Source organism: Lissotriton helveticus, chromosome 2_1, assembly GCF_964261635.1.
Source record: "Lissotriton helveticus chromosome 2_1, aLisHel1.1, whole genome shotgun sequence".
In the NCBI taxonomy this organism is placed as follows: Eukaryota; Metazoa; Chordata; class Amphibia; order Caudata; family Salamandridae; genus Lissotriton; species Lissotriton helveticus.
The window spans coordinates 666,278,022-666,300,216 of NC_136059.1; the positions used below are offsets into that span (position 1 = coordinate 666,278,022).

The 22,195-nt window shown below is 48.1% G+C and overlaps 1 protein-coding gene across 3 annotated transcripts in view; it reads right to left on the reverse strand.

Annotated features, from left to right (window-relative positions):
• Nucleotides 1-524: 524 nt before the first annotated feature.
• Nucleotides 525-22,195, reverse strand: part of CETN3 (centrin 3) — a 146,030-nt gene continuing 124,359 nt past the window's right edge. For all 3 annotated transcript variants that reach the window (XM_078675367.1, XM_078675365.1, XM_078675366.1), the window contains exon 6: nucleotides 525-880. In XM_078675367.1, coding sequence (XP_078531493.1) covers nucleotides 834-880 — 47 coding nt within the window. In that variant the 3' untranslated portion in view covers nucleotides 525-833. The remainder of the gene's footprint in view (nucleotides 881-22,195) is intronic.

Consider the following 22,195-nt stretch of genomic DNA (forward strand, 5'->3'; position numbering starts at 1 on the left):
TAATCCAATTTCTTACAACATGCCTATGTGCATTTTACCAAGATAACTGTCTGGGTACACCCAAAGTGGGCAACAGCAAATAGGAGATTAATCTGAAATGGGTGCTTGGATATAAGCAATAGGGTTTAATGGTTTAGCACAGGTGTTGCTCAAGAGGTGTATAACTATTTGCACAGCAGTACACAATGACCAGAAGGAATGTTACTGTCATTTCACCCACCCAATGCAACACCTAACAAACACATATGCTGTGAATGTCGGACTTTTATCTGTAAAAAGAAAGCAAAGCTGAAGAATACCAAAGCATATAATTAATTTAGCACAGCACCATAAGGCACTTAAAAGTATGAGACTGACTATGTAAATATATTCTTGTAACTTTGCCAAATTGTGATGCAATGTTTTCTTCTTACTGCTAGCTCTGAAACCAGGGTAACTGCGTTCATACACAGGACATGAAATGACCTCTTAATAAAAGATTAGTTAACACATCGGAAACAAAAAAAATGTCAAGACATACAACATTTTGTACAATATATATTTTTTTAATTAAAATACATGCTCTTTAATGTTTTATTTTAGAACATGCTACCAACAATAACAACAGACAACCTTAAAGGATATATGCAAAATATGATTTAATTTAAAAACTATACAAAAGTACTGTACACAAACTGGTAGATAAACATTTTGGAAACCGATGTGCTAAAAGAGACCAAGTTACAAAAATGCAGCTACAATTGTATGTTATTGATTTTGTTTCACACCGACTATGTTTTTTAATCATTGGGGCTCCATTGATGTCCATTAGGTCCTTGCATGACCACTCAATCTCATTCTGTGTCCCCAGTCATAATTGCTAAGAATTCCTCTTGATTTACTGTTTTGAAAAGAAAACAAATTAATGCAGCAGCCGATAAAACACGGTCTGAAATTCAATGCATCTTTTTTCCACTTACATAAAAGACTATTTTTGAAAACATTTCACAAAAGGCAGAAATAAAGCAAGGATATCTAGCACCATTTTAACTTTTTCAGACCATAAATAAAGACACGCTCACAGGCAAACTATCCTAATGAATACTGACACCCCCCCCCCCCCCCCCCCACCCGTTGAAGCTCATAGCACAAGAAGGTATTACACGTTGTCAGCAGAGGCAGGGGAAGTTTTGCAGGTGCTCTGAATGGAAGAAAAACACCTTGCGACGAGTCCGACTTTATTCATGGCATTCATGTATTTTAAGATCTTACAGTTTAAAACAAAACTTTTAGCATTCACACAAGTCTTGAAATGCATACTGCTTAGAAATGTTCCTTCTGTCATTCAAATTACGGAATTTTATTAAAGATATATGTTTAAAAAAAACTCTCTCTCAGTTTATAATATCTGGGCCTGATTACGATTGGAGGAGTTTCCGACTGACACCGTAGAGGGAATGGAACCGCCCTACTATTAGTCACCCGTTCCACCCTCAGTATTTGGATCCGATCACCCTATGGGCGGTCGGGAAACATCCATTTTTCTATTGCAGCAGCCAGAAAAGGGCCACAGCTCACACTGTAATAGAAAAATTAACGTTTTTAAACATCCCTATAGTGCTTGCCACACAGGGCTTGGATGTGTAGGGACATCATAGCGGAGGGCCAGGGGAGGGAGGGTGGCCCTGCTAGGGGGCCCACAAAGTCACTTTCTGCCTGCCTTTTCATGGCAGGAAGATCACCATGAAAGGGCAAGCAGAAAGTGACATCGTAATCCCAACGGCAGTGCCAAGGCTGGCTCTGCTGTCATTTTGGGATTACGATTCCGCCCACAGCCATGACGGGCTCTGAGGGTCCGTCGGAAGCAGAGCGGAATATCCTCCCCCCTTGGTTTCCCTCCTATCGCCAGTATCATTATACGGCAATCGGACAGAAATCTATGATGTCGGGTGGAAAGCCTCCAATGAGCTGTCTGATGGCTTTCCTCCCAACATCATAATAAGGTCCTATTTGTTAAAGAATACAACACAACAGTTGGGTTTAGGTTTTGTAAATAGTGAGTTTTTCTCAGACAAAATTAGTAAAATATACTCCACATTCAACACCAACACCCCACTGCCAGCATTCTCCCCGATGCATCTGCCTGCATGGGTAGCTTCTCTCCATTTACAGAGAAAGAAGTTGCTAAAACAATGGGGGAAGTCAAGTCCGGGTCTCCCCTAGATCCCGGTCCTCATTATGTTTTTTCTCGGATCATACCCATATGTCACCCAGCTATTTAATAACCTGCTAGATACCGCAGTATTCCCAGAAACATGGAAGCAGGCTGTTGTGACCCTCCTTCTGAAGAAAGCAGTAACAGATGTGTGCAATCGTGCAAACTACCAACCTATTTCCCAACTCCTGTACCTTTCCAACGTCATCGAAAAACTGGTTAACCGACAGCTGTCAAACTATCTCGAGTTAAATGATCTACTGGACCCCTCCCAAACCGGTTTTAGAGCCACTAATAGTACGGAAGCAACTCTCCTAGCCGTGTCAGACAACATAAGATCCTTGGTTGACCAAGGGAAAGCCACCACTCTGATTTTATTAGAGCTATCGGCGGCGTTTGACACTGTCTCATACAATCGCCTATTGGAGATTCTTCATCGAAAAGGAATTTATGCTAAAGCCCTTCAATGGCTCAGCTCTTTCTTAAACAACAGAACACAGAGCGTACAAATGGGGGAATTTTCATCTAAACCAAAACCCATTGGCTATGGTATTCCACAGGGGGCATCACTGAGCCCCACACTCGTCTATGTGTCCTCTCTGGCAAAAATCAGTGAGAAGTGGGGCTTTGGTATTTGCTCCGACGCAGATGATACCCAACTGCTGAAAACCATTGAAGAATGGCACGAGGACACAAGATTAAAACTGAATAACTGCCTCTTGGAGATGGCAACTTGGATGGCAGAATACTACCTTAAATGAAATGCAGGGAAATATGAAATGTCACTTTTTGGAGGAGCTAAACTTGTCTGGAATACCACTTGGTGGCCCCATGCACTGGGTGATGCCCCTGCTCCAAAGCAATCCACAGAGAATCTGGGGGTCCTTGTGGACAATACCCTATCCATGCAGACCATGTGCGGGTTCTATGTGGAAGAAGCTTCGCTATCCTGAAGCTTCTAAAAAGGTTACTTCCTTGGATCCCACAAGATTGTAGGAGAACTGGCACACAAGCATTATTTACTAGTAGGTTAGATTATGGTAATGCATTGTTCGTGGGCATGGCAGACTATCTCTTCACATTCCTACAAGTGGTGCAAAATGCCAAACTGGTATGTAACAAAGACAGACTCAGCTCAGCGGCTGAGTGCCAGAAACTACTTCACTGGCTGCCAATGCGCCAAAGAGTGAAATATAAGCTGCTCAGCTACGCACACAAGGTTCTGCACCAACAAGGGCCTGTTATCCTACAGAATAAAGTTGAATTGTATGTACCTACCAGGTGCCTAAGATCACGGTCTCTAGCTCATTTACAGAAAACGCATGCTTTTTGGAGCTTTATGTATGCTGCACATAAACCAATATGTGAATAAACTTTGAAACACTAACATATACCAACGAATCAATATACTTACAATTAAATAATATTTTGTCTGCTTTTAGGACTTCACTTTTATTAGTCTCTTGTTTAGATCTTCAAAATAATTACCCACACGAACGGGTCTCAATAAATAGATCATTTTCCCTACGATTTTCATGGACAAATCACTTCAGAAACCAGTGGGAAACATTGAGGCTTCCTCATCACCAAAAGCAATGCAGTAAAGTTACCCATCAAGTAATGTTCTCATAAAGTACTATGAAAAGAAACAAGTGCAGTGCTCCAGTGTCGGTATGTTCCACAGAAGCACATCTTGAGTTATTTCCCGTAGTCATGCTGGAATTGCCCAATAATTATTTTTTAAAGTAAATTGTATTAACATGCCTTTAAGCACACAATGACTTTAGCGGCACATCCACCTCATTGCAAAGTGCCCATAAGTCAGCCCATGAAGTGAATGTGCTCAGCACTCCTCTTCGGCTACAGACTACTATAGGTCAAATTTATTAGCTCAATTGTGTCCAGAATAGAGGGGAGATACACATAAGAGATGGAAGTACCATATGTGATGCTACAAAAGATATAAAAGCAAAACTGCAGTAGAGGGTAAGTGTGTGTTGTTTTCTCCAGCATTTCATATTTCATAGACTGTCTTGCTTGTATCAGAGTAGTGCTCACAATATAACACATACAATATGTGTAAGTAGCTATATAGGCTTTTCTGAAACAGACTGAGAAGAACTGTCTGCCCAACTTGACATTTAATAGAAACATCTCCTGTCCATTAATTAATGTTTGGTGAATGCTTATCGACTGTTCCACATTGCAGCTCTGCAACTGCTAATGGACGGCACATACAAGTTCACTGTAGTTGATATGTTTCTCATAGAATAGTATGGTTTGTCTTAGCAAGGCAAAACTTGATTCAGATGAAGCAAAACTTGATTCAGATTGAAATCCATTTATTGATTCCCTGCTTTAGAGGCCAACCTTTACTAGACTGGCTAGTCCAGGAGCTTACCTTCTTGATTCAGGTCAAGCTCAATTTAAAGACAGCATCATATAGTAACAGAAAAGAGAGAATATTAATCTTCAAAACAAGGAGTCGGAAAGAAAATGTGCAGAGTAATGGGCACATAGAGATCCAGCTCTGTTGGAGTGAACGAATAGTTTTCTTACCTGTCGGTGTAGTTTTGCAGCTTGAAGATCTTTCTGGATTCACTATGCTGTGCATTATTCCGCGGTCTTGTGGTTGGGTCCGGATTCGTAGTCTTTTCTTTTTTTTTTTTTTTTTTTTCGTAGCCCAGGTGGGCGTCGGCGTCACACCCCCTTGGGTGTATTTCCGGTGACGTCGGCATGCTTCCTGCGGAAGCTCCCACTCTTGGGCGCCATCTTCGGGTTCTTTTTTTCCGTGTTTCTTTCGTTTCCGAAGTAATGGCAATGTTCTATTTAGTTGATATTTTACCGCTTTGTACTTTTAAAAGTCCTTTTCTTTTTTTTCTTTTTTTGTTGTTAACCACCTCTTCTGTCTCCAGCCTCATCTTTCTGGCGGAGGTGGGTGGGTTCGCTAGTGAATCCAGAAAGATCTTCAAGCTGCAAAACTACACCGACAGGTAAGAAAACGATTCGTTTTGCAGCGTGAATCTTTCTGGATTCACTATGCCGTGCATAGATTTTGTAGCGGTTTCTCATCTCTGTGGCGGCTGGGTGGAAGATGAGCGTTGGGTGTTGAATATGTGCTGTAGCACCTTCTGTCCAACTTGAGCTTCCTTGTTCATTTGTATATCCACACAGTAGTGCTTCGTGAACGTGTGCACCGAAGCCCATGTTGCCGCCAGGCATATATCCTCTATGGGTGTGTTAGCCAGGAAGGCTATTGTAGCGCCCTTCTTCCTAGTGGAGTGGGCACGTGTCCCCTCTGCCAGCTCTTGTCCTGCACGCTTGTGGCAGAGTTGAATTGTCTGTGCGATCCATCGTGCAATGGTCTTTTTGGTTACTGCTTTCCCCATGAAGCTGTTTGCGAATGACTCAAAGAACTGTTTTGTTTTCCTGTGTCCCTTCGTCCTTTCAATGTAGTGCATGACTGCCCTTCTGGCGTCCAGGGTGTGCAGAGCTCGCTCTGCGCTAGTTGTTGGTTTTTGGAAAAAACTCGGTATCTGTGAAATTTGGATACCACCTTCGGCATGAAGTGTGGGTCAGTCCTCATTACAACTCTATCATTGTGTATTTGTATGTAGGGTTCTTGTAGCGTCAGCGCTTGAAGCTCGCTTACTCTGCGTAAGGACGTTATTGCAACCAGGAAGGCTGTTTTCATAGTTAGCATCTTTAGGGAGGCCTTGTGAAGTGGTTCAAAGGGCTCTTTCATGAGTTCCGTTAGGACTGTGTTCATGGCGCGGCACCCGCTTGGGTGGTGCAATCCTTTTCGCTCCTTCTAGGAATCTCTTCACCACCTGTGATGTGAAGAAACTCCTGCACGTTTCTCCCCTTGTGTAGGCGACTATCGCTGCCAAGTGAACTCTTAAAGAGGATGAGCTAAGGTTCTTCTCCAGCAAGTGCGTCAGGTACCTTAGCACTGTGGAGTCCCACTTCATTTTATTGTGAAGTCTTTCTTGTCTGCACCATATTGTGAATCTTTTCCATTTTGCAACGTAGCACTTCCGAGTGCTGGGCCTTCGTGCCTCCCGAAGGACCTTGAGGGTGCTTTCTAGCAGTCTCAAATGTGCAAACTCTATGTCCTCAGGAGCCGCGCTACTAGGCTCATGCTCTCTGGCTCTGGATGTAGCACCTCTCCGTTCTGCATGGAGAGTAGGTCTTTCCTCCTGCTGAATCTGGGGGGTGCACACTGTGTTATCTCCATGATCTGCGAGTACCATGTCTGCCTCGCCCACTGTGGTGCGACCAGGATCAGTGACATGTTGCTCGCTCTGCACTTGCTCAGCACTCTGTGCATCCGTGGTATCGGGGGAAAGGCGTAAGCAAATGTCCTTGACCAATCTATCCATAGGGCATTCCCCAGTGACCCCTCCTAAGGCTGCCTGGATGCGAAGTTTTGGCATTTTGCATTCTGGCGTGTGGCAAACAGGTCCACCGATGGTGTCCCCCATCTGTCGAACAGGCACCTTGTCTCCTGAGCATTGAGCTCCCACTCGTGGGATGCCGATGTCTGCCTGCTGAGCCAATCGGCTTGTATGTTGTCCTTCCCTGGCAGGTGTATGGCTAGCAGGTCTATCTTGAGAGGGATGGCCCATCTCCATATCTCCTGCGCCAGCGTTGAAAGCGGGGCTGACTGTGTGCCCCCCTGCTTGTTGATGTAGAACATCGCAGTGGTGTTGTCTGTTTGTATCAACACCTTGTGTTTGTACAGTCTTGTTTGAAAGGCTTTCAGTGCAAGGAAGATTGTCTTCAATTCTAGGTAATTGATGTGCTTTGTCGCATCTGTTGGCGTCCACAGTCCCCTCACCTTGAGCTCCTCCATGTGAGCGCCCCATCCCTTCAGGGATGCGTCTGTGGTGATGGTCACTGTTGGCGTTGGGGGCGTTAGAGGCTTTCCCCTTGTTATGTTCTCCATGGTCCACCATCTCCTTCTGCACTGCGTGCGTTACAACCACTAGATCCTCCCAACCGCCTGTAGCTTGTGACCATTGCTCCTGTAGCCATTCTTGAATGGGTCGCATGTGGAGTCGTACATTTGGTACCAGATGGATGCATGATGCCATCATGCCCATGATCTTGCTCGCAGTCCTCACTGTCCGAGCTTGTCCCTTCCGGTAGAGTCGAGTTTCCTTCACCAGCGCCCTCGCCCTCTTCTCGCTGGGGAACACCTTGCCCTGTAAGGTGTTGATCTGTGCTCCCAGGAAGATCTTGACTTGTTCCGGCTCCATTGATGATTTCTTCCAATGGATTGAGAACCCCAGGCTTATGAGCGTGCTCGTCACTGTATGTGCGTGCTGCTTGCATTTCTGGTATGAGTTTGCTTTCACCAGCCAGTCGTCCAAGTAAGGGTATACGTGTATTCCTTGCCTTCGTAGGTGCGCTGCGACTGCTGCGAGGCACTTTGTGAAAACTCTTGGTGCTGATTTTAGTCTGAAGGCCAGTGTCGTGAACTGGTAGTGGCTTTCTCCAATGATGAACCTGAGCATGTGTTTGTGCTTTCTGTTCATTGGGATGTGCAGGTAGGCGTCTTTGAGGTCTATTGTGACCATGAAGTCCCCGGTCTGCAATTGTGGGAGCACCTCTTGCAGGGAGGTCCTTTTGAATTTTTGCGTTCTTATGAATTTGTTCAGGAACCGTAAGTCCAGAATGGGTCTCATTGTCTCGTCTACCTTTGGTACCAGGAAGTACGTTGAGTATATTCCTGTGTTTCTTTCCTTGAAGGGTACCCGTTCTATGGCCTGCTTCCGCAGGAGTTCCTTTGCCTCCTCCTGAAGACACTGCAGCTGCTTGCTTGCTAGTGTTTTTCCTTTTGGTTTTCTGCTTGTTGGCCTCCCCTCCAACTCTATGCAGTATCCGAATTGGATAATGTTGAGGATCCATTTGTCTGATGTGATTTCTCTAGATTTCTGGAGGTAAAATCTTAATCTTCCTCCCACTGGTGTTATGTGGTCGTAGGTGTCTATTTTGTCCTGACCCCTCTGTACGTGCTGCCCCTTGGGATCTTTTCTGTGGGCGGGCACACGTAGTTTTTTGAAGTCACTTAGAGGCGGGCTGCTGCCCCCCTCTTCTGTTTTGCCCCCGTCCTTTTCTCCCTCGAAAGGACTGGCCTCTTTGTTGGTACTGCCAGGACTGCTTCTGCTGACTATGCTGAGCCTGCGAGTCTGCCTGGTGCGTTTGCTGGAAAGCCTGGTGTGATGTATCTGGCTGGTTTCCACCTCTCCCGCCGGGCCTCCGTGACGGGGTGCCCCTTTTGTTGCCTCTGAACTGCAATGCTCCCATGGATCTTGCTGTTTCGTTATCTTTCTTCAGTTGACTGAGCGTTTCATCAACTGTTGGTCCGAAAAGCGTGTTGCCGTTGAACGGTGTGTTCAGGATGCTGTGTTGCACCTCTGGTTTGAAACCTGAGATCCTGAGCCAGGCGTGCCTCCTTTCCGTGACACCCATCATCATGAGCCTGCTGGCGGTGTCTGCCCCATCCAGGGCCGTCTTAAGGCAAGAATTTGCCGCGTTTTTTCCCTCTTCAACCAGCTTTTCGGCCTTCTGCCTGGCATCCTGGGGCAGGTCCTTCACCAACTGCCCCAGCCCTTCCATGATCTGGTACATGTGCCTGTTTATCAGGGCGTTGGAATTAGCCATGCGCCAGTGGATAGCGGCATTCCGTTCGATCCTTCTGCCCACCAGATCCATCCTTTTGCTCTCCTTATCCGGTGGCGGACCCGAGGTAGTGGGTACGTTAGCCCTCCTCCTTGCTGTGGCCTTGATAATGGAGTCTGCGGAGACCGTACCCTGAATATAGGCCGGGTCCTTTGTGGAATGTTTGTACTTCTTCTCAGTTCTGGGAGTTACTGCCTTGCATGTTGCGGGTTCCCTGAATGCTTCCTTCCCCTGAGCCAAGACGCTTTCGAGCATTGGAAGGAACTGGCTCCTCGTTTGTGTTGGGAGCAATGTCTCTAGAAGGAAGTCTGCTTTCTGCTTCTCTTCGTCGAGCTTGAGCTTGAAAGCTGCTGCGGCAGATTGTATCACCGAGTTGTAGGCCCCGATGTCGTCCGGCGGCGAGGGCCTCGAGGGGTAAGTGTCGACCACCTCCTCCGGGCTGTCGGTGTCGACATCTATGTAATCTACCTCCTGTAGGTCAGAGGGTGCCGACTCTGTGTCCGTCCTGCTTTCATCTTCCTCCCCATAGTTGTAACTATCGTAGGGATTCTCGTACTCCTCCTGGTCGTCGACCACCTGGACGTCCTGGTCTTGTTCCTCGGCGACTTCGGCGATCTCTTCTTCCTCCTCGACCGCCTCCACCACCGGTGGCTTGGTCTTGGGAGGGATCGTGAAGGCTTTCATCTTTGCATCGAAATCTTTCTTCCGCTGCATGATGTTCTCCATTTCGGCCTCGAGGCGCCTTCTCTTCTTCTCCATCTCGGCCGCGTGTTCCGCGTCGGATGGGTCGGCCGTTCTTTTCGGCGGATGGCTCGGCGCCGGGCCTTTCGGTGTCGAAGTTTTCGACGTCGAACCGGATTTTGGGTCTCTGGTCGTCGTTGTCAGTTTTGGGTCTTTCTCCCTCGGCGTCGATCGATCCTTTTCGGGGACGATTTTCGACGTTTTCTGCTGATCAGCAGCTCTCGGCGCCGGGGACTCCTTCTCGGAGGATCCGCTGGGCCTGGGAGTAGTCGCGGACGCCGCCTTTTTTGGCGTCGGCGCTTTCGGGGTCTTGCCCTCGATTTTTCTAGACTCAGAGTCTCTCGGGTTCTTGGGGGCCGAAGAGTCTCCTACCTTGTCAGAAGTCTTCGTGTAATCGGTCTCTACGACCGTGTAGCTGTCGTCTTCGGCGGCAGCGTTGTCTTCTTCCTCGGAGGACATCCCCAGCTCGTAGAGGGACGGAGTCGGGGCCTTCCCCTGCAGGGTGGCGTGTGCTACCCTCTGCCTCTCTCTCACACGAAGGGTCTTCGGGGCGAAGGCGGAACAGGCGTTGCAGTCTCCGCTTTCGTGGTTCACCGGTAGGCAAAGGTTGCATACCGGGTGCTGGTCCTTCTGCGCGTACTTGTGGTGGCAGTTACGGCACAACTTGAACGGCGTGTTGTCCATCATCGAGCGTCCAGGGCCTCCCTGGTCGCGTGTTCGTCGAAGGTCGTCGAGGATCTCGATGAAAAAACGCTTTCTCCTTGCTGACTGTTCGTCGATGAAGTCCCCTGGAGTCTTCAGATGACTTCTCATCGTCTTTTCTGTATTTTCTTCCTTCTTTCTCCAAAAATGTCTGGAGCCCAAACGGGAACGATCCAGACCCGACCGCGGAAAAAAAGGATCTGAAGATGGCGCCCAAGAGTGGGAGCTTCCGCAGGAAGCATGCCGACGTCACCGGAAATACACCCAAGGGGGTGTGACGCCGACGCCCACCTGGGCTACGAAAAAAAAAAAAAAAAAAACAAAGAAAAGACTACGAATCCGGACCCAACCACAAGACCGCGGAATAATGCACAGCATAGTGAATCCAGAAAGATTCACGCTGCAAAACTTGGGATGTTTGAGAAGTATAAATTTGTATTTGTCAAAACACAAGTTGTGTCAGCACAGAGTTCATCTCCAATGAAAGCTTTCTGCCCCAATTTGTTGATTAATACAAAATCTGAGGAATTTCAATGGATCAATTAATAAGTAATAGAGATACCACCTTAGGTGTAAATCATAAGTGCATTTGCAACTCTACCTTAAGTATGCTTCTTCCAAAGATAATGCATGTAACTTATGGTTTCTGCACAGCAAGGTTATTGCTGCGAAAAACACCAATTTCTTTGTCAATTCAAACCTGAATGAGTGTTATCTTTTCAAAAGCTGGCCCTCCTCCTAAGTCAAAAGTAAGATCTTAAAGCTCAAGTTTTTGCTAGAAGCTAACTTAGTGGAATATTAATCTCAAGATATTTGAACAAGCTTTTATAACACGTTTCTAAAACTGAAAGCATATTGTCTGGTCTGTAAATAGGCCATGATGGGTGTGCAAGCCAGGCCAGACTGCTATAACACCAATACATATTTGATAGGATTTGGTACAGATGCCTTGGCGACCCGTAGGCATCCCAGAGCGAAGTGAGGCAACAATACTTCAAGAAGATGCAGTAGAGGGTTAGTTGTCAAATAGCCACGTTTTGAGTATTTTACAAAAAGTGCATTTATTGCCAATAGACCTCAAGGCCAGTGGGACAGAATACAAGAGAGTAGGTGCTGGGAAGGTAAAGGCCCTTCCCCAGCTTCTAGTTTTTCTAATGCGATGAACTGCTGCCTTATGCTAATCGGAAGAACGAAGGGCCCTCATTGGGTGTAGCGGGTTACCAGCTGAAAAGCAATATAGAGAGCCTTGACTGACAACCAAAGACGGTCCCTAGGACCTTTTCTCACTAATGTGTGCTTTGGTATATGTAACAAGACACATGCCACACCATTCTGCACTACTTGTAGGTTGCTTATTACGGCTATGGGAGCTCCAGAAAGAGTTGCTGTAGTCTAGGCGTGAAAGAATGAACACCTGGATCACTGTTCGTCAAGTTATAATGGGAAGCACAGGAAGAATTTTTAGAAGCATTCGGAGAATTCTCATGCAACCGGCTGAGAATTTGGTAGCCTCAGTTTCCAGAGGCCCCAACTTTTTATAGACATTTTGGGGTGGGAAAAGGACCTCAACCGTCTGGCCAGCCCAGAGACTGTTGAGGTGAATTGTGGTTTCCCATACAGCCCAGAGACTGTTGAGGTGAATTGTGGTTTCCCATAATCGTTAATTCAGTTCAATTACCGTTCAGCTTCTGACAGGATTGGCCCATCCAGCTGGCCACTGCTTTCATGCAAGGTAAGATGAGGACAGATCACGATCAGGTATGAGCGAAAGGACCAGTTGGTTATCATCTGCATATGATACTAATGAAATCCCAAATGGTTTACGATTCTCCGCAAGTGCCTGCATATACAAATTAAAGAATGTTGGGCTCCAAAAAGAGCCCTGCGGGACATCACAGTGGAGAGGAAAGGTGTTTGAGGAGGACTTTTCATAGACCTGAAAATATCTATCAGAGAGAAAGGATTTTAACCAATCCAGTGCCGTCCCTGAAACTCCAGCCCTATGGATCCTTTCTAAAAAAAAAAACCCTAGCCTAGCTGCCACGAAACTTGAATCGGCTATCACCCTCACATTAAATGACATAGCACCCATGCGCGACTCCAAACCTCCGAAGAATAATTCACCCTGGTTCACGCCAGAGCTGAAGCAAACAAAATACTCTACTAGGATGGCAGAACGGAAATGGCGACATACAAAAAGTGTCCAAGACAGGGAACTATATAAAACTGCACACCGGCAGTATATGAAGGACATTGCCGAGGCAAATAAAGTCTATCTAGGAAACAGGATCACTCTAGCAACCAATTCACAAAGAGAACTCTTTGACATTGTGAAGGAGTTCACCAGTCCTCCAGGAATGCATCAGGCGCCCCCCGATACCAAGGACTGGGTGGAATCTGTAGCCTCCCACTTTCATGAGAAAGTCAATGAAATTCATAAACGGTTCCCCCAGCCAACGTCAAATGATGAAATCACCATCCCCTACGTCAATAGGCATAACATCCCCAATAGCCACTCTGCCACGCTAAAACAGTTTTTATTCTTGTCAGAAAAAGAGGTGAACCAAACTCTGTCGAAGATGAAATCTGGAGCACCGGGGGATCCCGCCTCTCCGCAAGTTATATCTAAAATCTCCCCAGTCCTGATCCCCATCTTAACTAACGTTTTCAATCAATCATTACAACACTGTGCTGTTCCCAATCACTGGAAGGAAGCAGTGATCAGGCCTATCTTAAAGAAACCCACGGCTGACCCAGACCAACTTGTAAACTATCGGCCCATCTCCCTTTTACCACTCTTTGGGAAAGTTATGGAGGCCCTAATTAACAAACAGCTCATTACCTACCTGGAGTCCAACAAACTCCTTGATCCATCCCAATCCGGCTTCAGGGCATTCCACAGCACCGAAACGGCCCTGTTGGAGGTTGTGGACAACATAAGATTGTCTTTAGACTAAAAAAAGTCAGCCATACTGATCCTGTTGGACCTGTCTGCGGCCTTCGACACCATCTCGCATCGCGTTCTGTTAGAGCGTCTTGCTGAGGCTGGTGTCGAGGGCGCCGCACTCCAATGGTTATCAAGCTATCTTGGCAACAGACGGTCCAGGGTCCAATTAGGATCCCACACCTCCAATTTCTACGAAAATGATAAAGGTGTCCCACAGGGATCTATTCTGAGCCCAACCCTTTTTAATGTTTATGTTTCCCCCTTGGCGAAGATCATCAGAGAACATGGGTTTGGAACCATATCCTATGCTGACGATACCCAAATCCTCGTCACTATCAACCAAAGCCCTGATGACATAAAAAGTAGGTTCAAAAACTGTATGATCAGTATACAAGAATGGATGACCAGAAACTATCTTATGATGAATACGGGAAAGACTGAAGTCATGCTATTCGGCAAAGCTGACCAATTCTGGTCATCAGACTGGTGGCCAGACTCCCTCGGTCCCTGCCCAGCCCCCAAACCCTTTGTCAGGAATCTTGGAGTAATATTGGACGACAAGCTGACCATGTCTGAACATATCAGGAAAACAGTGGGAAATAGCTACGGCCAGATGCGAAGTCTGAGGAAGATCTTTAAATGGATCCCACTCTCAGCGCGCATGCCCCTGGTCCAGGGACTGATTGTAAATAGGATGGATTATGGAAATGCCCTTTTTTCAGCCATCAATCTAACACTACTGAATCGACTGCAGGTCCTCCAAAACACTGCTGCTAGGCTAGTACTAGATCTACCTCCGCGTACCCCCTCAGCAGCCTGTCTCAGGACTCTGCACTGGCTTCCGATACATAAACGCATAAAATGTAAACTCTGCTGCCTGGTCCATAAGGCCGTAAATGGCCATGGGCCTGTTTATCTCGTACAGAAGCTCAAGGCCCATGTCCCTAGCAGGACGCTACGCTCTTCCAGTAAAGACCTTCTCTCCGTTCCCAGAGTCCGAACAGTTAGAAACGGAGATAGAGCTTTCAGTAAAACTGCCCCAGAAGCATGGAACTCCCTCCCCATTCAACTGAGATTAGAGCCCGATCACACTAAATTTCGAAAACAGCTAAAAACCTGGCTCTTCTAGTCAGATGAGTCTTCCTTCTCCTTGATCAGTCGGTCATAGGGGTTCTGCCTCCTGCCAGCGCTCTGAGACCTTCGGGTGATTTATGCGCGATATAAATGAAATAAAATGAAAAATGAAATGAAATAAAAGAACATTGTTGGAGTTGGCCCTTGTTGCAGGGTCAACCCTAAACTTTTTTCCTTTCTCCTAGCCTTTTTTCTCGCATGGTGTTGGTGGTTCTAGGACTCTGGGCACCTTAGCACTGCTGTCCAGTGTAAAGTGCGTGTGCTCTCTGTGTTAAATATGGTAAGATTGGTCTACGGAGAAGTGTGGCTCACTGGTTAGAAGCGGCAGACCCGGAAGCAGAGGTCGGCCCGGGACCAGGGTTCAATTCCCGATGCGGCTGGGTCTTAGGTCAATGTCCGCAGACACGATAATTCTCGCCTCGGTGCCTACTCTAACCATGGGTTCCACTCTGCAACTCTGGGCAATAGCTTGCTTAATCTCCACAACGGCCCCTTAAGCGCCGGGGACGACTGGTTTCACCTTGGGGATGCCCAGGAGGGACCATCTCACGGGGAAAGCCAGGACGAGTTCCCCAGCGGTATACAGCGCCAGGACACTCCGAGATGGAGTCACAGTGCGCTTTACAAGTATACACATTTACATTTACACCTGTTTGGCCTATTTAATATACCTGTTAGTCCCTTGTAAAGTGGTATCTCATATACCCAGGGCTGGTAAATTAAATACTACTGGTGGGCTTGCAGCGCTGATTGCGCCACCCACCAAAGTAGCCTTCCAAACCTATCTCAGGCCTCTGCCATTGCAGGGCCTGTACACGCAGTGTTACTGCCGCTGTGACGTGGCACCTAAAGTGTGTGCCATGTCTGTGATCCCCCCTTTTACTGCATGTCAGTCACCCCTAAGGTAGGGCCTAGATAGCCCTATGGGCAGTGTGCATTGTAGATAAAAGGTAGAACATGTACCTTAAGTGCGGGACATGTCTTGGTAGTGACAAACAGCCATTTTGGCGTCTCACTACTATGAGGCTACACTCCCAAAGGAGGCTACACTCCCATAGGAATGCATTGGGGATTCCCTGATAAGTGTTTCAGTGGCAATTTCTGATATGAGAGGAGCAGCGTGGTCAAGTTTGGTATATTTGGAATGGTAATAATAAATGTGCAGATTTATTATAACTATTTTAGAAATGCCACTTCTAGAAGTTGCCATTTCTGTGTGCTATGTGTCTGCCTGCCTGATGTGAATTGCATGTCTAGCTTTTGAGTGACAGGGGCTGGTGAGATGCGTCTTTGGCTCCAGGAGGGGTAGGGTGAGTCAGCACTAGGCTGAATGGGACATCTGCATTTGAAGTAGTGAGAAGAGAAGTCCCTGGTCCCTGCAAAGGTCTGTGCCTAGCCTGTACAATGCTGGCTCCGCCCCCCCTGTGGTATGTCTGATGACAGACCCCCACCGGACAAAGGGGAACAGGAGCCTTGTAAACAAAGTGCTCCAATACCCCCCTGAACCAGTTTAGGCTGGTTCCCCAAGCTCTGTGCCCGGGCAGACAAAGCAAATATGTACTATAAATATAGGGGCTGTGACTCCATGAAGTGTTGTGCTTTTGTGCATCCAGAGGACTGCTGCTGCTGGGCCCCAGGATCAACAAAAAAAAGTGTCCTGAGAGGGCGCGGTCGAGTAAACGAACGAACGAACGTCGAGCGAGGAACGAGACGAGGAAGACGCCGACTGCAGCACCTGGCACCCGGCGTGGATAAGCCTGTAAACCGCCTGAAAAATAAGGCAAGCAGGCAAAAAAAACGCGGATTGAGGCCACTCCGCTGCAAGGGTATACCACGGAGGCCGAAAGCATCCCGGACGCGGTAGGAGCTGTGAGCTGTGTCCCGGGTGCGGCCGGAGCCGCGAGAGCCCCCCGAACGCAGCAGTAGCCGCGAGTGGTGTCCCGGGTGCGGCTAAGCCGCGAGGGCTCCCCGGGTGCAGCAGGAGCTGCGAGGAGTTGTGAGCAGTATTTCGGGTGCGGCCAGGCGTGGCCGAAGCTGTAAAGGTAAAGGTCCCCAGAACGCGGCAGGATCCACGAGTGGTGCCAGGTACGTGGCTGAAGCCGCGAGGATCAACCTTGTGGAATTGCAATCTCTTCATTTGACTGCAGCGGAGCAAGGATTTTGTGAAATTACCGTAAGGAGCCCCCTATAACCTCCTCTAAGTGACCACTCGCATTCGCTATACAATCTCATCTAAGTGGCCACCTGTATTCACTATACGGTTTCCTAAGGCTCGGGTTGTGTACTAAAGAACAAGTTACTTACCTTCGGTAACGCTTTTTCTGGTAGATACAATATCTGCCTGTGGATTCCTCACCTTGTGAATATCCCCTTGCGTCAGCAACATTCGGAAATTCTTTTTGTAGCCTCGCGCCGACGTGGATTCGGACGTCACAGAGACACGACATCGCTCGCGACTCCGCTGACGTCACCGACGCCTATAACAGGCCCACGCCGGCGTGATGACATCAGTTCCGCCCTTTTTTCCGTGCCATCGAGGCACACGGACGGACCAATGACAGTAGAAAGGTATACAGTATACACAGTACGCAATAGTAAGGGCAAAACACACAGTGTAAAGCAAATGCAGGAAAGCAATAGAAACATTTCCATGATAGCAAAATATATATACATTACATTACAGTAACTCTGGTATAGAAGAGTGGACAACGGGGAGGCGGGTGGGTCAGTGAGGAATCCACAGGCAGATATTGTATCTACCAGAAAAAGCGTTACCGAAGGTAAGTAACTTGTTCTTCTGATAGATACATCTGCCGTGTGGATTCCTCACCTTGTGAATAGAGTCCCACAGCAGTCCCTACTCCCGGAGGAGGGTGTCCACTCTTCTAAACTAGGAAATCCTGAAGGACAGAACGCGCAAAATGGCCGTCCCTCCTCACTTCGGAATCCAAGCAGTAATGCTTCGCGAAAGTGTGGAGGGAAGACCAAGTTGCCGCTCTACATATATCCTCAACAGGCACACCTCTAGCCAATGCTGAGGTCGAAAATTTAGCTCTAGTTGAATGAGCCCTTATACCCTCTGGAGGTTCCTTACCGGCCAAAGAGTAGCAGATCTTAATGCAGAGGACGATCCATCTCGACAAGGTTCTCTTATGGACCGCTCTTCCTTTCTTGCAGCCAGCAAAGCCAATGAAGAGCTGGTCATCCAGACGAAAGTCTTTAGATCTGTCCAAGTAAAAAGACACCGCCCTTTTGAGGTCCAGACGGTGTAGTCTCTCTTCCTCCTTAGAAGGGTGAGGGGGAGGATAGAAGGTAGGTAGGGTAATGGACTGTCCTAAATGGAAAGGAGTTACCACCTTAGGCAGAAAAGCAGCCCTGGTCCTAAGAACCATCGATCAGCATGAATGGTCAAGAAAGGGGGCTTGAAACTAAGAGCTTGAAGCTCACTTACCCTCCTTGCCGAGGTTATTGCAACGAGGAAGACTGTTTTAAGAGTAAGAAGTCTCATGGGACATCTGTGAAGAGGCTCAAAGGGAGCACCCATCAGAAAAGTCAAGACAAGATTTAAGTCCCACTGAGGCACAATAAAAGGAGTAGGAGGAAACTTATTTGTGAGGCCCTTCAAAAACCTTAAAACCACAGGAGACTTAAAAAGAGATGGCTGGTCAGGCAAGCAGAGAAATGCCGACAGCGCTGAAAGAAAGCCCTTCACTGTGGCAACAGCAAGCCCCTGTTGCGCCAGAGAAAGAGCAAACTGGAGAACATCAGATAAATGGGCTCTCAAAGGGTCAATAGACTTTTCCCCACACCACATGACAAATTTTGACCATCTATAAGAATAAATGGACTTAGTGGAGTCACGCCTGGCTGACAAGATGACATCCACAACGTCAGGCGGGAGGGAAAAGGAATTCAGGTTGCCCCGTTCAATCTCCAGGCATGAAGGTGTAATGTCTGGAGGTGGGGGTGTAGAACCTGCCCCTCCATCTGAGAGAGGAGGTCTGCCCTGAGAGGGAGACGGAGCGGCGGGTGAGAGGAGAGGTGGAGAAGATCTGTATACCACACCCTTCTTGGCCAGTCCGGGGCGACCAATATGACTTGGGCCCGGTCTTGGCAAATCTTCCTCAGAACCCGAGGAATCAAAGGGATGGGAGGAAACGCGTAAAGGAGTTGATTTCTCCAACTCAACTGAAACGCATCCCCCAAGGCTCCTTGCATCGGAAACTGGAGACTGCAGAACGACAGGCAGTGAGCATTCTCGCGAGTGGCAAACAGGTCCACCCGAGGAGTCCCCCACATCCGAAAGATGTCGTGAACTACCTCTGGGTGAAGCCTCCACTCGTGGTCGGCAGAGAACTGCCAACTGAGACTGTCTGCACGAACGTTCAGAACCCCGTCCAGATGATTTGCCATCAGACAAATCTGATGGTCCTGAACCCAGGACCAGAGGCGCAGAGGCTCTCTGCAGAGACACTGCGACCCCACTCCTCCCTGTTTGTTGATGTACCACATTGCGGTCGTGTTGTCCGTCAGGACCTGGACCGAACGACCGCGAAGGGAAGGGAGGAAGGCCTTGAGCGCCAAACGTATCGCCCGCAATTCTAGAAGGTTGATGTGAAGCAACCTTTCCTCTGGAGACCAAAGACCCTTGACCTCCAGATCCCCCAGATGAGCACCCCACCCAAGAGTGGATGCATCCGTTATCACTGTGGCAACCGATGGAGGCAGTTGGAAAGGCTTTCCTTGAGACAGATTGCCTTCCACGCCCCACCAAGACAGATCCGCCGCAGCTTCTCTGGAGATTCTCACAGACTCCCTGAGATCTCCGTTGTGCTGCTACCACTGCCTGCGGAGGCACCACTGGAGCGCCCTCATGTGCCAGCGTGCATGGTTGACCAACAGAATGCATGAAGCCATCAGACCGAGCAGGCGAAGGACCTTCAGGACTGGAACGACCGCTCCATTGTAAAATAAAGGAATCATTTCCTGTATGTCGTGAATCCTTTGAAGGGGAGGGAATGCACGACATACAGTTGTGTCCAGTACAGCACCTATGAACAGGTTGCGCTGGGAGGGCACCAGGTGAGACTTGGGTACATTTATCGAAAAACCCAACCTGTACAACAACTGGGTTGTCTCCTGCAGATGATGGAGCACTCTCTCGGACGACTCTGCCTTGATCAGCCAGTCGTCCAAATAAGGGAATACAGGAATCCCTGATCTTCTGAGATGCGCCGCCACCACTGCCATCACCTTGGTGAAGACTCGAGGTGCTGTAGTAAGACCAAACGGAAGGACCGCAAACTGATAGTGCTGCGACCCCACCGTAAAACGGAGATACTTCATGTGCGACTTCAGGATTGGGATACGAAAATACGCATCCTGTAAGTCGAGCGACACCATCCAGTCTTCTTCCAGCAGAGCCTGAAGAACCTGAGCAAGGGTGAGCATCTTGAATTTCTCCTGCTTTAGATAAAAATTCAAGATCCTGAGATCCAGGATTGGACGAAGCCTGCCATCCTTCTTGGGTATCAGGAAATACCGGGAGTAGCATCCCTGACCCCTTTCCTGCTCCGGAACCACCTCTATCGCACCTTTTCTCAATAAAGTTTGAACTTCCTCCTGAAGGAGTAACAGGTGTTCCTCTGAGCAATATCCCTGACAAGGAGGGGAATTTGGAGGGAATTCCCGAAAGGGAAGGGCATACCCATTTTCTACGAGATTGAGAACCCAAAGATCTGATGTAACCGATTCCCAATCCCGTAGAAAGTGGGTAAGCCGACCCCCCACCGGACCCACATGATCCTGAATGGCGGATCTAGGGCTGCTTTTCCGTGGCTGGGGGGTTGGAGGAGGTGGAGGAGGAAGAGGCCTGACGTCCTCGAGGACGTGCTCTCTGCTTTCCCCTGTATGATCTATACAAGCTATTTTGTTGCTGCTGCTGTTGTTGCTGCTGCTGTAGACCTTGTCTATATGAACGAAAGGAAGAGCGACCAAACCCTCTGAATTTCCTGGTTGTAGAACCTCTGATCTGAAGGCCAGGAGATCTAGCGGTCGCTCTGCTATCCTTGAATCTCTCCAAGGCCGTGTCTGCTTTCTTTCCAAAAAGTCCTTCACCATCTAAAGGCAAATCCAATAAAGCAGACTGTACATCAGTTGAAAAATCAGATGACTTCAACCAAGCCGAACGCCTTGTGGCAACCGCTGTGCCCATGATTCTTGCCACCGAATCAGCAGTATCGAGGCCGCTTTGTATGACCTGACGGGCTGCCGCTTGAGAGTCAGATAAAACTTCCTCAAAGTCTTTTCTACTATCCTCCGGAACCTTAGGGATCAATGAACGCATAGAGTCCATAAGAGCATGTATGTATCTACCCATAAGGCAAGTGGCATTAGATGATTTTAATGTCATACTAGCAGAAGAAAAAGTCTTTTTGGCGACTTGATCCTGTTTCCTGGCCTCTTTGTCACCAGGCACCTGCGGAAAAGCACCAACCGACTTCTTAGAACAAGCAGCCTGAATCACCAAGCTCTCAGGAGAAGGGTGAGATGACAAGAAGGCAGGATCTTCAGGAGCCACTCTATATCTCCTAGCCACACTTTTTGAAACTGCAGGAGCAGAAAAAGGTTTCTTCCATACTTCCATAATGGGCTCTGTAAAAGCATCATTAAATGGTAGTAAAGGTTCTACCGTTGAGTTCGGAGAATGAAGAACCTCGGTCAGCAAATTTGACTTAAATTCGACAGTAGGTAAAGTCAAACCTAAAAGTCCTGCCGCCTTCTTCATAACAACGTGGTATGGTTGAACATCTCTAGAGGGTGTATCAGACCCCGAAGGTAAAGCCCATTCTGGAGAAAATTCAAGACCACTCGCCTCTGCCAGGTCCTCGAAATCATTCCCATCCACCTCACCTTCTTCCAAGTCTGAATGAGACTCACAAAATCTCTGTTCATCTAGGAGACGTTGAGCCTCTCTCCTAGACCTCAGTTTAACTCGAAGTGCAGCCGGATCCAATGTCGAATCCGACGGCGCCGGAGCCGACGTCGGAATCGAATCCGAAGGCTTGGAAGGATGTTCCATAGACTTGCTTGGAGACGGCGACGCCGGAGCCGGAGTCGTCGACTTCGGTCGAGCCGGCGTCGATATCGGCGTCGACCTCGGTGGAGCCTGGTACTGCCACAACGGGGTCGAAGCTGGCATATATGGCATGAAAGGTGCCGGAGCATATGAGTGAGGTACACCCAAATTAAAAGCCATTGGACCCATGGGACCCGAAGGTGCTCCAGAGGGGTGCCATGATCTTGAGAAAACACCATACATTGCGTTTAGAAACGCAGAAGGGTCCTGACCTGGAGCTGGAAATGGTGGATGCTCAGGTTGACCTCGAGGCAGATTAGAATCTGTTAAATTAACAGGATTCGAAGTCTCCTCTTCAACAGGAACTCCATCGGCGTCCTCAGGATTCGAAGATGGAGCCGGAGACGGAGCCGGAGTCGGATCCGGAACCGGAGTCGGAGAATGGACTATCGACTCCGAAGGTGAGGCCTCACCTTCCTGATCCGAAACTTGTGGAGGAATTACCTTCGACTTCACTTTCTTTGGAGACTTTGATCTTGAGCCAGATCTATCATCCGAATGACGTCGGGACTCATGTCTCCTCTTCTTATGTTTTCTACGAGAGCCGGAAGCATGATCAGATGACGACTTCGAGACCGACGCCTCACGAGATCTCGACCTGGACCTCGACTTCGATCTCTTCGAGTGTTTTGAAGACCTTCTAACTTTACTC